Source organism: Amyelois transitella, chromosome 17 (assembly GCF_032362555.1).
Source record: "Amyelois transitella isolate CPQ chromosome 17, ilAmyTran1.1, whole genome shotgun sequence".
Classification (NCBI taxonomy): Eukaryota; Metazoa; Arthropoda; class Insecta; order Lepidoptera; family Pyralidae; genus Amyelois; species Amyelois transitella.
The window spans coordinates 9,310,691-9,327,827 of NC_083520.1; the positions used below are offsets into that span (position 1 = coordinate 9,310,691).

Consider the following 17,137-nt stretch of genomic DNA (forward strand, 5'->3'; position numbering starts at 1 on the left):
TTTATTTATTTATTTAAACTTTATTGCACAAAAAACAAAAAATGTACAAAAGGCGGACTTAATGCCGTTTGGCATTCTCTACCAGTCAACCAGCTGACCAAACAGAAAAAACTTTAAGTTGGTGGTGCGATAAAGTGCACATGCATACTGACAAAATACATACATTACAAAAAAAAATACGTAAATACATACAAGATATACATACATAATATACACTATAAATACATATACATACATAAAATATATGTATAATTAGGATATATAATTAGGATGACCCATCATTAATCTTCCGAAGAAAGAACCCCTTCACAGCATGTTTGAACGCAGAGCGACTAGGAGCTCTCCTAATCATTTCAGGAAGAGCATTCCAGAGCCTTACAGCCTGAACCTGGAAAGATTTCTCCAAAAAAGTAGACCGGAACAGTATTTCGAAACACAAGTTAAGAACTTACTTCGATGCTAACTCAATCTGTGTAATTTACATACATACATACATAAAATCAAGCCTCTTTCCCGGAGGGGTAGGCAGAGACTACCTCTTTCCACTTGCCACGATCTTTGCATACTTCCTTCGCTTCATCCACATTCATAACTCTCTTCATGCAAGCTCGGCGGTTTCGGGTACTTTTGACATGACCCTTTACCAGGACGTCCTTAATTTGATCAAGAATCAAGATACGTTGACTAAGCAGATATACAAGGAGAGTGTGGAGGGAAAGGTCGGAGTGGGAAGACCTAGACGAACGTATCTCGAAATGGTCAATAATAACATACTTGCCGTGTGGTTCCCGGCACCAATACAAAAAAGAATAGGACTACTCCGTCTCTTTCCCATGAATGTCGTAAAAGGCTTGGGATTCTTTGGTGCGATGGTGATGATTCTCTCAATTCTATCATTAATCCAAATAGCTGAACGTGGCCATTCAGTCTTTTCGAGGCTGTTGGCTCTGTCTACCCCGCAGGGGATATAGACGTGATCATGTGTATGTATGTGTATGTATATAACATACCTGCTACTGGAGATAGCTTCCGCATGACACACCATCGCGACTTCCACTGGAACAAAAAGAAACTATATCATTAATCATCATTTTCAAAGATCTATCCAAAAAAAAACTTACACCGCATTATAATTTTATCAAAAAAATCAGTTGTCTGTAAAGTCGGTTTACTGACGATCGTTGAACGAAACAACGTCTTAATAAAATACTGATGGAATGGTAGCATTTCTCAAAAGAAAATTTTAATTTCATTTGTTTAATAGATTTCTATGTGTATAGAGAAGGAGGAATACGCTGCCGAGCGCGAAGGCCGATTGTGCCTCTTTGTCGCTCGTTCCGCGCTCCCGCTTGCACTTCAAGCCTTACATGGAACGCCTCAGAGCGAGGTAACGCCGCATGAGTCATGTTTTTCGTGCGTGCAGCCGGCTCAATCGAATTATAAGACGTTGTCACGTCAAAAAAAATCATTTCTTTGAAAAACATACGGAGTGTGCGAGGCCGCATTCCCTTGCGAATTATCAGAATAAGGTGCTTAAGAGTGGCTTCGCACAAATAAGAATATAAGTAACTACCTACTGACAAAATTTGAACAAAATCGGTCAAGCAGTTTAGCCGTAAAACTGTAAAGGGTAAATCTAAAGACGTTCAGTTAACATTAATAGCGGTCGACCACGGCTCTGTCCGTGTTAAACGAAAATCCCGTATTACTCGTAATCTACGTATTACCCGTGTCCGTAAAAGTGTACGAAAAATCCTTTTTAAGGGCACCCCTAAACCCTATGACTTACTTGCATACTAAATTACAAAAATCTCGATCCACCGTTTTCGTTTCTGTGTGTTGCCTGTCAGTCAATCAATCAGTTACGCAGTTTTTTTTAAATAAATAGTTAAAATACCTAACTGGAGTCTTGTCTAGGTCAAATAGCAAATACCCATCAACGCTACTCTTTCGACACAAATAGCCAGTATACCTAATCTTGAAAAACTATTGCCAACTTGAAAAATTTAGTATTAAATAAAAATCTGGATTCTTGCTACAAAAAGATTAAATTTTGATTAAACCATAAATGAATCAACGTCCTAGCTATTACTATAAAAGTGATATTATTCTATTCCATTACGTTGCCGCTCAATCGGCAGACAGTCGCGTCGCGTCGGCGAGACGAGGGAGTCGGCGATACGATGCTGTCTCGACTGTGGCAGGCAATACGCACGTGCAACAATAGAGTGTCTATGATTCATTGTAAACAAAAACCTTTTTTTGTTGGAAAAAAAAAATACAGACATAATGTGTATCGCATATTAAACTCTGCAATAAAATACGCAAAGAACGTGAAATCGTGAAGTGGGAGCAATGATTCAAGCTTAATCTCCACTTAAGACAATTTTCAGTCAAGTTAGCTTCTCAAGCTTTTGCCAGCTCATAGGTGTCGTGTTCTTTAATGAAAAGAAAAATTCGCCCAAAGCCTGTTGTGAATAATTGCGGAAAGTAAAAGTAAAGTAAAGTAAAAAGAATTTATTCAAAGAACACCATACCAAAAAGACAAAAAGGAAACAAAAATATGTACAAAAACAAACATGTAGTATGGTGCTCCCGAAAGGGTACCCCCTCAGCATAATGCTGGCTGTAAACAATATGCTACATGGAAGATATCTTAGGAATTAATCATCATCGTAGGACGTCCACTGCTAAATATAGGCCTCCCCCAATGAGTTCCACCTCGCTCGGTTGGAGGTGACATGCATCAAACGTTTCCCCGCGGACTTCACCAGATCATATCGGTACATCTCGCGGGGGGCCGGTCTACATTGCGCTTTCCGGTACGTGATCTCCACTCGAAGACTTTTTGGCCCCATCGGCCATGAGTCAAAAGACATTAAATTTTGACTGTGTACTGTACACTCAGTAACGGAAGACATCTTATATATAAAATTCTCGTGTCACAATTTTCGTTCCCGCACTCCTTCGAAACGGGTTGACCGATTCTCATGAAATTTTGTGAGCATATTGAGTAGGGCTGAGAATAGGACATCTATTTTTCATACCCCTTAGTGATAAGGTTTGTCCTCCCTTAACATGATTTTTTAACTAGAAATTACTTAAAATTTATTCATATGGCAAAAGAACATTTGCCGGGACACCTAGTTTAAATATATAGGTGCAACATATTTTTTAGGTCTTGTTAATTAGTTTAACATTAGTAATTATTTGCACGATATATATCTGTCCCGTTTTCTCCGAAACAGTGCACACACTAGTCGACCTACAAAAATGTCCGCTGGAGTTGCGCCATAGTTGCGCGACGGACGAGCGACACCCGCGCCGCCGCCATCTTTAGTTGCCACAGACACGTCACAGCGATCGCACGCTGTCACTTGTCAACAAAAAATGTCCGAAATTGAACCGGAGAAATTAATACAAGCAGTGAAGATACGGCCAGGGTTGTACAATAAGAATGATCCTAATTATTTTTGCCATAAGAAGTACAAATCGAAGATGTGGACGGAAGTATGTAAGGAGGTTTACGGTAACTGGGATAATCTGAGAGCGCAAGACAAAGTTGAATACGGTACGTTTTTAGCGCGACCAGCTACTGCGACTGACACAAAAAGTTTTCGAGTGTTTGTTTTTTTTTTTTCATGTTTTACGGATTTAATCTGTGTTGAATGGTATTGTTATGTATAACTGTCTACCCCTATTATGTTGCTTTTTGGGGTTTAGAATTTTTATGAATTGACTGTCATTGTTGCATTTTTGTGTGGCGTTTGTCAAACCTGCGACGGAGAAGCAAAAGTTACTCAAAAAAGTTTGTTAAACGCTAAAGTTAACCGAAAGAGGTCTGTACCTAAGGATCGTAGCAAGTGGAAATCCTTTAGTCTCTGCTTACCCTAAATGGGAAAAAGGCGTGATGGTATGTATGTATGCATGAAGTTAACCACATCGTTTGTAATATAACCTATTGTTATTAATATAATATGTAAATACAATTACGTCTCTATCCCTTACGGGGTAGACAGTGTCAAAGACTGAAAGGCCACATACAGCTTCGTACATACAAACATAAATATAGTCACGTCTATATCCCTTGCGGCGTAAACAGAGCCAACAGTCTTGAAGAGACTGAGCTGCTGTTTGGCTTTATGATAGAATTGAGATTGAAGTAGTGACAGTTGCTAGCCCATCGCCTAAAAGAAGAATATCAAATTTATAAGCCCATGCATGTATACATGTACATAAGTACTTGAGTTATTTTTTTAAAGCACTTTCTTTATAAAACGGAGCGTGAATTGTTAACAAGTTAATTTCCGTCAGTATAACATTTACTGTTTACGTAAGCAGGTAATTACTTAATTAGCAAAGTGTGCGTTGCGTGCTTTCTTTATGTGATTAATAAGTTAGCCAGGGGCAAGCGTTTTGACTTGGGATTCTTCTTTTAGGCGATGGGCTAGCAACCGGTAACAATTTGAATCTCAATTCTATCATCAAGCTAAACAGCTGAACGTGGCGTATCAGTCTTTCAAGACTGTTGGCTCTGTCTACCCCGCAAGGGATATAGACGTAATTATATGTATGTATGTAAGTTAAACACTTGGGCTTTGACAATTCTCTTTCCTCTGAAACACAAACACAGGAGCGTCATTCATATTTTCGGCTGTTTTAAGTATTTTAACAAGAAAACTTTATCCATTTCACAAACGAAAATAATTTAAATTCTGACCCAATTCATTACATTTCTTGGAAACTTTTGAACATACTGAGTAATTTTCTAACAGCTAACAGTCTTCAAAAGATTGAAAATGATCTTTCAATCTTTTGGAAACTGTTAGTTCAAGTCTATGCCTTAATGATGAAACTGAGATTCAAATAGTGGCAAGTTGCTAAGCCATCGCCTACAAAAGGAATCCCAAGTTTATAAGAATCTTAGTCGCCTTCTACGACATCCATGGGATCGATACGGAGCAATTCTATTCTAATGTGCCGGGAACCACACGGAACCGATTCAATTCGACTTTGTTATTCGACTCTCGTTATTTCAGCCCACGAACTCCAAAAACGCTGGAAGAGTCTTCGCACGTGTTTCACAAGAGAGTTATCTTTGCAAAGGAAAGAGAAACTCAAAAGGGAAAGGAACGAGGGACCATACAAGAGACGTAAGAAGTACGAATACTTTGACATGATGACATTTCTCCTTGACCCTGACTCGGTGGAACACACTGAAGTGGTGAACGATTCCGGTGATGACTCGTCGGATCCTCTCGATCAGGAATTGATAAAAGCTGAATACGAGTATGAACCGTCTGCGTCTAGAGGGAGAATATCTGAATCGAATTTAGAGAGCGCTGAAACTTTTCAACAGGCTGTTTACACGGCCAACGATACAGTTCAGGAGAAGATTTTAGACATGTTGAAAGATTTGAAAAAGAGTGATGACGACGATGATAAACAATTTATGCTGTCACTAGTGCCCAGTTTTAAAAAATTGAATGACAAACAAAAGTTTGAAGCTAGGATAGGTATATTGAAAGTATTGAAAGCCATCAGTTTTCAAGATGAATGATATTGTGGTAAAATAAGTTAATAACTAAGTTAAGTTTATTTTTTAAATATGTAAGTATTGTAAGTACATTATTATCTTAATTTTTGTGCAATAAGGCAAATAGCTAAAATAAACTGATGCAATGACTTTTGAAATCACTGATTGTTATGACAATTATACTGACAATATTTTAGTACTATTGCAAACACAAATTTTACTATTATAAAAAAAATTATGTGTTGTTAACACAAATATGTATTACTATTATTAAAAATTAAGTTTGGTAGGTAATCCCAATTTTAAGTGTAATTGTTGATTTTTATAAGAAGTTGCTATATGTTTATCGTTTTATATTTGGAATAATTATATTAGTTTAATTTTGTTCTCATCGGCTTCGAAATTATGTACCTGTAAATGCAAATTAAAAAATCTTTAGATAAACAACATTGTGCAGTATACCATTGCTATGTAAACTATTTTTTATATTTTTATTATTATTTTATTTATTTCTTCGAATAACTAACAGCTATGATAAACATTTTATTACATTGTAATATTCTAAACATTTTTAACTACTTACTAATAGAATCTGGATAAAAATTTTTAGCTAGAAAAAGTTAAACTACCGAATTGCTGAAATTCAACAGAGTTGACCATTTTACGTAAATGTTGAATAAAAGACTACTTGTATTGTTTCGACTCGACATCATTTTAATTTCTAATATCGATCGGGATCAACTATATTTATTCAGTTTCCATTAGTCACGATTTTGGTTTATTTTAGTTCCTGGGTTAATACTGTTAACATAATGAAATCTAGAATTCCCTGATATACTTACAGGCAGGGGAAAACCTAGATTTGAGCTTTTACGGTAGGAAAATCTAGATTTGAGCTCTTCTTCTCCGTCGTGACCTTTTCCCTCTTTCTACGTGGGGTCGGCACAGTATGTTATTTTTATCTAATTACTGCTGTCAATTCCCATCTCACTGGTTAGATAGTCTAGATTTGAGCTCTTACGGTGAGGGAAATCGTGAGGAAACCTGCACATTCAGGCAGCTTGATGTGTAACTATGATCGATACAATACGCGGTTAGTTTTAGCTGGCACATATCAAGTATTTTCAAGAGATTAGAGCACAAGCTGCTTCTCTTTCTGTGCAGATTGTAAAAGTCTATCAAGGGATAGACTATTAAACTTTGGTTTATTTTTATATCGTTGGCAATTGGCTGAAAACACATTAAGTTTTTTCGAGAGAATACAGCTCACAAAAGATTTTGCGAAATTCCAACGAGATCGGAATAAACCAGATTTCGCAAATAAAAAGTCGCGGGCAATATCGTGTGTAGGTATATCATAAAGATACTATAGGTACAAAGTTATGTTTTGATAGTCAAATGCCATACAAATTAGTCACAGGACTTCGATCATAGTCCCTTCATGCAAAACATGTGATTCACACTTCCGTTTGAAATATATACATATGTATATTGTTGACACCCGGATATGGTCGTTTTTGTACTATGAATATTAATTTATTATCTGTACCAAAAACCTAAATAATAAACATGGCAATTCAACTCTTAACGTCAATTTTCATTATATTATTTATAACATTATCCTACTAACATTATAAATGCGAAAGTTTGAGAGTATGTCAGTATGGATGTTTGTTACTCTTTCACGCAAAAACTACGGAACCGATTACGATGAAATTTGGTATGTAGGTAGCTGAAGACCCAGAATAACATAAAGGCTACATTTAATCCCGGAGTTCCCGCAGGATTGATTCCACGCAACCGAAGACGCGGGCGGCCTCTAGTATTATATATTTCGCGCAGTAGTTTGCAATGTTTGTCAGTCACTTACTCAGTAATTAATAAAATAGAAACTGACCGATAATTGTAATTGAAAGATCTTCCTCCTTTAGTCCCGGTTGCATCCTCACCTCTTTGGAGAGGAGCCCGGGGTATGCCTTCGACCATGGATCCTAGATTGGGTGAATCAGCTTTTTTGTAATGAGATTGTAAGTTAACGAATCCGCGGGCAACAGCTAGTTTTGTACAAATTGATTATCGCTGCGTATCGCCAGTAGTCCCATATTGCTTATCCAAAACATGATAAACGCTATCAGTATCTAGAAAAAGTGTCTATGTGTTGATAAGCGTGCCAGCAGCTGCAAGGTAATGGTTATCCAATATCCAACAATAATTTTAACTTAACGTTTTAAAGGTTGTATACCTACTTGCTGTAATCATATAGCTTTTGACGTAAGAGGCATGAATGATAGATGGGTTAACTTATTCTCCGTGCCTCGACTTCGTGGAAATTCCAGATAAAAAATTCTATGTTTGACCAGGGCATATATATTTACTAGCTGTGCCCGCAACTTCGTCCGCGTGGAATAGTTATTTCGGGCATCATTGAAGCCCTCAAGGATGAATAATTTATCCTAAAAGTTGCAGCGTGATGTTATATAGCCTAAAGCCTTCCTCGAAAAATGGTCTATTCAACGCAAAAATAATTTTTCAATTCGAACCAATAGTTTCTGAGATTAGCGCGTTCAAACAAACAAATTTTTCGGTTTAATATTTTAGTATAGATAGTCTGTGTTTGACATGCCATGGTATTTTCATGATTGTTGTTATGTGTTATTCGAAAGGGATATAGACGTGATTATACCTATGTACTTATAGATTTATAGGGACATAGGCGAGGGAGACATATACATATATACATTCAGTCAGAAAAGTATCGGGAATGGATTATTTATTTATGGTTCCAAATTCAAATTTTTGTTTTTTTTGTTGTTGTTAGATTGGCACAACTGTTTTCCATTTTGGCGCGGAGTTTGAGTTGCATCTGTTGTTTACATTAAATACAGTGCTATTTTTAGTTATATCATATCTAGTGTGTATTGCTAATTTCATAATGGATAAAAACATCGAACAAAGAGTTTGTCTTAAATTTTGCATTGCCAATGGAATATCGTGTTCGGAGTCACTGAAAATGTTACAGAAGGCTTACGGTGAATCGACTTTATCAAAAACTCGTGCTTATGAGTGGTACAAAGCGTTCAAAAGCGGTCGAGATGTGATGGAAGATTTGCCTCGCTCTGGTAGGCCATCAACGTCTGCAACTGAAGTTAACATCGCAAAAGTGAAGGAAATAGTGACTGAAAATCCTCATTCAACTTTGAGAGAGATAGCCACCGAACTTTCTGTATCTCACGAGTCGATCCGTACCATTTTAACTAATAATTTGGGTATGAAACATGTTGCCGCTCGGCTAGTCCCAAAAGACCTGAATTTTTTTCAAAAACTCAATCGCATGAGAGTCGCTGAGGACATGCTAGAACGAGTCAATTCCGACCCAACATTCATGAAACGCATTGTTACTGGTGACGAGACGTGGGTTTACGAGTTTGACATGCAAACTAGTCAACAAGCTTCGGAGTGGCGCCTTCCAACTGAACCGAAACCGAAAAAACCACGCCAAAGTCGTTCAAAAGTCAGTCATGTTGACTGTTTTCTTTGACTATCGCGGTGTTGTGCACTCGGAATTCTTGCCGGAAGGTCAAACGGTAAATAAGGAATATTATTTGAGTGTTATGCGGCGTTTAAGAGAGCAAATCCGACGAAAAAGGCCAGATTTGTGGAAAGAAAATTCTTGGATTTTGCACCATGATAATGCACCTTCGCACAAGGCCATCATTGTGAACGAATTTTTAACCAAACACTCAACAAATACCATCGAGCAACCACCATATTCACCTATGTTCATCACATTCAGTTATGGCTCCAGCCGACTTTTTTCTTTTTCCTAAACTCAAATTACCACTTCGTGGCACCCGTTTTCAATCGGTAGAAGACATAAAAGAGAATTCGCGGCGAGAACTGACCTCAATTCCGGAAACAGCGTTTAAAAAATGTTTTGATGATTGGATTATTCGTTGGCGTAAGTGTATCGTTTCTAAAGGAGCATATTTTGAAGGTGATAAAATAAATTTGGATGAATAACAAACAGTTTGTGTATTATTGATCTTTTCCTGCTACTTTCTTGACAGAGTAGTATATATATATATCTCCCTCGCTATATATATATATATAATACGGTGCTTACCTTCTTTCCATCCCGGAATTTCACAGTTCCCTCGATGATGGAGGTGGCGGGACTGGAGTCCGCCATCTTGGACTCTGACGTCACGAGCGATCGCAGCGCCACCGTGTCGACATCGTGAACTAACACAACATCACTTCGAAATCACCGTCACTGCACTTCACTGTTTCACTTATCTGTAACAAAGAAATAAAAAAAATAAACGTCTTTTCTTGAAAAGTGTATAAATTACAATAGGTATGTATGGGCACACGACATTAGGTTTTATAGGTGGCCTCCTGCGACAAAGACTATGGAATATCTAGAAGAATGATTCTTAAAAGAAAACATTTTTAACAAAGAGTAGACTGTCTTAACAACATTTTCCTGACAATTTTTCAGAAATTGCACTAGAAAGTACTTAAATGGTCTTCATCCACGAATGGTCCTTTTATGGTCTGCCGAGAACCACACGCGTCTATAATTTCTTCGAATTTTAACGAAACCCCGTGAATTTAACCCTATGAATTTATATATATGTAGGTTCTATATTAATCTTCCCTTGCAGACTAAGGGGTCTTTTAAGCGATGGGCTAGCAATCTTTCACTATTTGAATCTCAATTTCATCACAACTGATCGTGGACTTTCAGTCTTTTCGAGACTGTTGTCTATCCCGCAAGGTAAAGAGATGTGATTACATGTATATGTATGTAGTGCAGTGTGGTACCCGGCATTAATAGAAAAAAGAATAGGAGCACTCCATCTCTTTCCCATGGATGTCAAAAACTAAACGACTAAGGGATAGGCTTATGAACTTGGGATTCTTCTTTTAGGCGACAGGCTAGATTAGAATCTCAATTCTATCATTAAGCCAAACAGCTTAACGTGGCCTTTCAGGTCTTTTGATGATTGTTGGCTCTGTCTAGGGATATGGACGTGATTATATGTATGTATGATTAAATGTATGTGTGTAATTTTTTTTAAGTAAGAGATAATTACGTGATTATGTCTATGTATACAATCGGACGACAAGTTCCTATTTGCATGATGACTACTCGTATACAGAACGGAGGTAAAAAAATGACTGTTAAACCTGTTAAATAAAATGAATTCGACATACTGTTTTTGTAGCGTTAATTCAATTTGTAACAACTTTTAACACACAATTTGTCACCTCTTAATTTGGTTACAAGAAACTTTCTAATGTTTTAACGTTAGGATAGAGCTACGTTCAGCCGCGTTTAGAGATGGAATTGAGATTCAAACCTATTCCACGTTTAAAACTGATCTTTGATAACCAGATGTGAACATGGATTTTTTTCTTGTTTCATAACCAGTTACAAAAAATTAATTTACATTAGAGTACAGGTTGCTAGCCCTGCTGAAAAGCAGAATCCTTGAATCAGAAACATTAGAACTGATAAAGACTTTTTTAAATATTATATGTCAATTGATAAAGAATCTTTTAAATATTATAGATAGTAATGGATTAAGTTCATTTTTACATAGTCACTTATGGTGATACTGAAGCGAAAAAAAATTGTGAAAAATAACTGCATTAATTTATTTGAACGTAACAAAATAAACTTTAAAAATGTGCAGCGAAAGAATCCTTCTAATGCATTTGTCCTGTTCCGAATTAAAGCGAAACAGACGGAAACTTTTGAGACTACAAGTTTATTCTATAAATAAAAATTAATAAATAAATATACAAGCGTTGCCGTGTGGTTCTGCTTGCGTTAATCAATTTTGAAGAATTTTGAACGATACATTTCTCTGAGGTTTTTAGATATGTCATCACGTCTATATCATTTGGGGGTAGACAGAGCTGAGAGAGACAGACTGAAAGGCCACGTTCAGCTGTTTGACTTAATAATGGAATTGAGAGTACAAATAGTGACAGATTGCTAGCCCATCGCCTAAAAGAATCCCAAGTTTGTAAACCAATCCCTGAGTCGCTTTTAACGACATCCATGGGAAAGAGATGCAAATAATCCTATGCTTTTTTCTATTGGTGCCGGGAACCACACGTATGTAATTTTTTTTTATACAATTTCGTATTTATATAAAGCAAAGCTTTCACATTCAATGGTTCCGACGACGTTAGATCTCAACTCAAACGAACCGACTTTTTGTATGTTTTTGTTTAAAGGTCAAATTGACCCGAAGCGTGGAAGTTCAAAATTAAAAAAGTTGAAACTGATTGTTTTTAACGAAAAATGACATCTTCTCGGAGTGTTCTGTTACAGAATATTTGCATTAAATTAATTTAAGAAAAAATATACTTTTTGTGCTGGTTTCATTGAGTCTCACACAAATTTTTATATAAATAAATATTTACGGGACAAATTACACAGATTGAGCTAGCGTCGAAGTAAATTTGAAACTTGTATTACGAGATACTAACTCAACGATACTATATTTTATAATAAATATTTATATAGATAAACATTCAAGACCCAGACCAATCAGAGAACGTTCTTTACTCATCATGCCCTGACCGGGATTCGAACCCGGGACGGACCTCCGGTGTCCCAGACAAGCGTATTACCGCTGCGCCACAGAGGCCGTAAATGGGCATAGTTTTCGTATTCATTCAAATATAATTGTAAATAAGAATTTTTCCGCAAATCTATAAATCTACCCTACATTAATAAGGATTAGGTATTACAATAACTGCCCCCTGGCTCATGTGTGATATAGGGGGCAAATAAATTCATAGTGTAAAATGCCCTTAGGGAGCAATATTGCTACAAATGGATTCGTCGATTTTCTGATCGATATAAATCGGGAATGTTTCAACACGAAATATTATAATTTATCTCGATAATGCTCGACAGCGTTCATTAATTATAATTATTGATGGCAGTCGTTGTGTAGTGGTAAAGAGAGCAGTCGACTACACCAACGTTAGTGGGTTCGACATTTTTATTTTGGTGCCGGGAACCAAGGGATACATTTGAATTTTTGTTCATCAAAGCAAATTACCTACACATCAATTGTTTAGATTAATCTTCTCTTGATTTATATCCGATTTTCATTGTACAATAAATTATTTCAGCGGTGACAAATGCCAAAAGACTAAAGGTTTATTCCAACTTATTTTACGAAACACAAGAAAATTCGCGTGATTAGCTCCACCTAGCGAAAGTAAATGATCGTGGTTCAATTGCCGTATTGGAGTTACCACACGATCGGATTTGGTAAGGAATTTGCGTGCAAAGGAAACCATGCATGGGATATAGACGTGATTATATGTATATGTATATATGTATATAATCACGTCTATATCAGACAGAGCCAACAGTCTTGATAATACTGATATTCCACGATCAGCTGTTTGGCTTACACTGATATAAAGTGACAGGTTGCAAGTCCGTCGCCTAAAAGAAGAATCCCAAGGTTATAAGCCTATACCCTAGTCGCCTTTTACGAGATCCATGGGAAAGTGATGGACTGGTTCTATTCTTTATAGATATATTATAAAAACCAATAGACAAATGAAACCATATAAATGGATATGGACAAAAATTATGGTTTTAGAGGGTTTCGATGTGTCTGTGTTTTACAAGGAGTTATTTCGGGATGGTTGGCTCTGTCGATCCCGGACGGAAAAAAGAAGTGATTATATATGTAGGTTATCTCTGTCCACCCCGAACTGGACAAACATGATTATACGTGTAATTTAGTAAATGAGTTTGAGTGAATTATTAAATAATCCCGATTTTATATTTAATTTGTGGTAAGCCTAGTCGCATGAATTATGCTCCATTGGTTATGCCGGAATTCGCGTTACGTATAAGGCAATTCATTGGATAAAGTTACTAAACGGAAAAATATACGCATGCCTAGATTACCTGTTTTATTACAGAATTAACAGGCTTTAAAGTTTAGGATTTGAAAATAGGGAGATATTTATTTTTTCTATTTGATTTAAGATATTTTTTTTCTATTTTAATGTTCGTAGAGGTACCTAAAGCCATTTCTTTCTGTTCCTTGTTTGAATTTTTCTTCCTTCATTCGGATTCAGCGCTGTTTGTTTGCCGTGTTGTTAATAGCCAGTATTATGCTGAGCCGGTTCTTTTCGGGAACTCCATTTTTAAATAAGTACCTACTTGTATTTTTTTTTATAAGATGTTCGTCGAATAACTACTTTTTACTTACTTTAATTTACTAGGTTACCAAATAAATACTTTACGTGCCCATTAATTATCCATAAGATTGAGACTAGAAATTCGACTTTTTTGTGACTCAATTCATACATTCTTGTTTTTGGTGTTCTTTTCGCGTTGTTACGTTTAAAGATCTAATTAGAAAAAAAATAATATGAATATTAAATCAAGTAGGTAAGTTAATTATCCGATTGCAAATTAAATCCACCATTTTTTTCAAAATTCCATTGGAAACGGGATAAACCTTGATTTTTTTGGTTAAACGCAGGCGAATATAATTGTCAAAACTAATGATTATTGCATTATTTGCAAATGAAGAACTAAAATTACGCATATTATGCAGTTTTCTAAGCTTTATCCTGACGCTGACATTTCGTACATAAAATCAATAAAAATAATTGGAACTTGTGTTAAATGAAATGCCCCCAGTAATATTAAATCGCACCCCAGATGTGCAATATTGTATTGACACCATATTTCATTCAGAACGTTGTATTATATCGTGTTTCAATATCTAGATTAATTGATTTGTGGGAGAGAGATAGCGACATTAAGTATTTGTGTCTCTTTTTAGTTCATGATTAAGATTATTTGGAAGTGAAGAAATGTTAAGTAGTACTTTACTCGCGTAAAAAATTGGTGTGGAAAATAGATCTTAATACTTAATTAATTATGTCTTGACTTCAAATATGAATATCTTCCTCATTTCAAAATCATAAAAATAAAAATAATTATGTATAGCAAATTAAGGCACTAAAAAGTATGTATTACAAAAGTTTAAAACTATTTAACTTAGTTCTCCATTTTAACAAACAAAGAAACCTAAAGTTTAAGTTAAAAATTAAAAAACAAACTTGCAATATGAAATTCGATATTTAAAATCCGGTCTAATTTTAACTATTATTTAAAAGATCACAGTCTTCATAACATTTCAATAACCAACAAAAAAATTTGAAAGTCGAACATCTTATTGTATCAACATCTGCTTAAAGGAACTGTGTTTTTTTTAAGAATTTTGCAACGGAAGATACTTATACAGCCAAGGTTGATGCATACCATTGCAATTTAGTCACTATTCCTTCAATAAAGGGTGTATTCAGGATAGCTGAATGCACTTCTATCTTCTTTACATCTGCTTGAGACACAATGGTCCGATTGTAATGGCAGATGGTTAGGGGTGACACGCTTCAGATAAGAAATTATTTTGTTATAGTAATCAATACCGCTCATTCAGTTGCCAGGTAATGTTGCTGTCGCTAAGGTGATAAAAAAGTGTTATATACGTATTATTATTTTTTTAGAGTGTGTTATCACAAACACACAATGTGTTGGGCAATGGTCGACCAATTTTCTTCATAACTCGTTTTTCTATTTCAGTTCTGTTCAGTCATTTTATGGTAAAAAAAATTTAAACTGAAAAACATTATGCGCGGATTACATCTGGCTTGGGCTTCGCAAAGGAACCTCGTAAACATTTGTAATTTGGTAAGAACCTTAATCAAAATTCGGTACACTCTGTACCTACATCAATTTATTTAAATTTGATAATCCATTTAAAATTATTTTTTTAATATTTAACTTTAAATTAATTAATCATAACAATGTACTCTCTCGTCCAAATTTCTATTCTAAGTTTGGATAATTGTGACGTTGACGTTTTTGAATTAATGCTGCAGTGCAGTTTGTTACCGCTTCTTCTGTACTAATGCGATCCTCCCAAAGTGGCGGGAATCACACGGCACATCTTGACCGTGAACCTGAATTGGGTAAGTCAGGTTTTTACACGAAGCGCCTAAAGTCCTCAACCTTTACTGGATATGCTTACATATATTGGATCATACAAAAGGACTAGATTAGTGTCCCTATTTCATCAGTTGCCTTTTTCGACACAACGGGAAAACATATGGAGTGCTATTCTAAGTCAGGAACCACACGGCTCAAGCTTTAAGAAATGTCTCAACACAATTTAACACAGCATCGGTAACCCTATCGCTGAATCCGTAAGAATCTCTTTGGCTTTGTCCGCCATCTGTCCCGTCTCGTGTTCCCGCCAAAATAACAATTCGGGTTCCCTGCGAATTTAACACTTTTAATTAACTTCAATGGCTTGGATTTAGACAGATTTTTGAGCAGGATTTTCTGTGTTATACATACATACATACATATCATCACGTCTATATCCCTTGCCGTCCGTCTATATTGAGATTCAAATAGTGACATGTTGCTAACCCATCGCATAAAAGAAGAATCCCAAGTTTACAAGCTTTATCCCTTACTCGCTTTTTACGACATCCATGGGAAAGAGATGGAGTGGTCCTATTCTTTTTTTTATTGGTGTTGGTATTCTTTGTTATCCTGTATGTAATTTTAGTTTTGATAATGTCTGTTGCGAATTACTTTATGTCTGCCGTGTGGTTCCCGGTACCGATGGAAAGATAATAGGACCACTCCATCTCTGTAGATGTCGTAAAAGGTATAAGGCTAATAAACTTGGGATTCTTTTAGGCGATGGACTAGCAACCTGTCACTGTTTGGAATCTTAATTATATCATTAAGCTATACAGCTGAACGTGGCCAATCAGTCTTTTTAAGACTGTTGACTCTGTCTACCCCGCAAGGGAAATAGATATGACTATGACGTATGAATCAATTTATGCCCACGAAAAAAGGTTTCTAAGCATTTTTATTTTTGTAGTAAGTACATTTATTTATGGTATTTATCATTACACTTTTAATTCTAAGCTTTTTCTTCATGTTTTTATCGAAATTATTTCCATCAAAAATATCCTATAAAAAAAACAAATTTTGCAACTCTGTTTTTCCGCCGTAAAATGTTGTAAGATTCATGTTATAAATACGAGTACTAAGTCGTCACATCTAAAACACAACGATATTACACTTTTAATTTAATTTCAAACACTTTTTTTTGTAAGATCATCTACAATTTAAGAAGAAGGGGTAACCTTTATCTCTTTTCTGTCCTCAAGTATCGTAAAAATCGATTAAGAGAACGGTAAAATTCCAAGTCATGTCACGCTCAAATAACGCTATCATAAAAACTGTGGATAGAGTTGAATGACATACCTCATTGGCCTTAAAAGGTAAAAAAAAAACTAATTTCATCTTAAAACCTTACAAAAACACATCCGCCATATGTATAGAGTTGCGGATCAAATTATACGGTTGAACTGTACATCACTATCGAACGAAATTGAATCTTAAACTATTCACTTTAAGTTCATTATTAAATGCAGCATTGATGTATGTATGTATGTGCGTGCCAGTAATAATTTATAAGAAGGTTACAGAGACCGACTGTAATTAAAGAA

The 17,137-nt window shown here is 35.8% G+C and overlaps 2 protein-coding genes across 2 annotated transcripts in view; one reads left to right on the forward strand and one right to left on the reverse strand.

Moving 5' to 3' along the window:
• The window catches only part of LOC106138830 (uncharacterized), a 154,055-nt gene that overhangs the window by 117,724 nt on the left and 19,194 nt on the right, over positions 1 to 17,137 (reverse strand). The window contains exons 2-3 of the mRNA XM_013340113.2: positions 9,660 to 9,832; positions 1,011 to 1,056 (exon numbers count right to left, since the gene is read on the reverse strand). Of these exons, the coding sequence (XP_013195567.1) occupies positions 1,011 to 1,056; positions 9,660 to 9,725 (112 nt within the window). The 5' untranslated portion in view covers positions 9,726 to 9,832. The remainder of the gene's footprint in view (positions 1 to 1,010; positions 1,057 to 9,659; positions 9,833 to 17,137) is intronic.
• LOC106138832 (uncharacterized) lies at positions 3,353 to 7,067 on the forward strand. Its single transcript, XM_013340115.2, has 2 exons — positions 3,353 to 3,571; positions 5,040 to 7,067. Exons 1-2 carry the CDS (start codon positions 3,391 to 3,393, stop codon positions 5,558 to 5,560), a joined length of 702 nt encoding a protein of 233 aa, XP_013195569.1. The 5' UTR covers positions 3,353 to 3,390; the 3' UTR covers positions 5,561 to 7,067.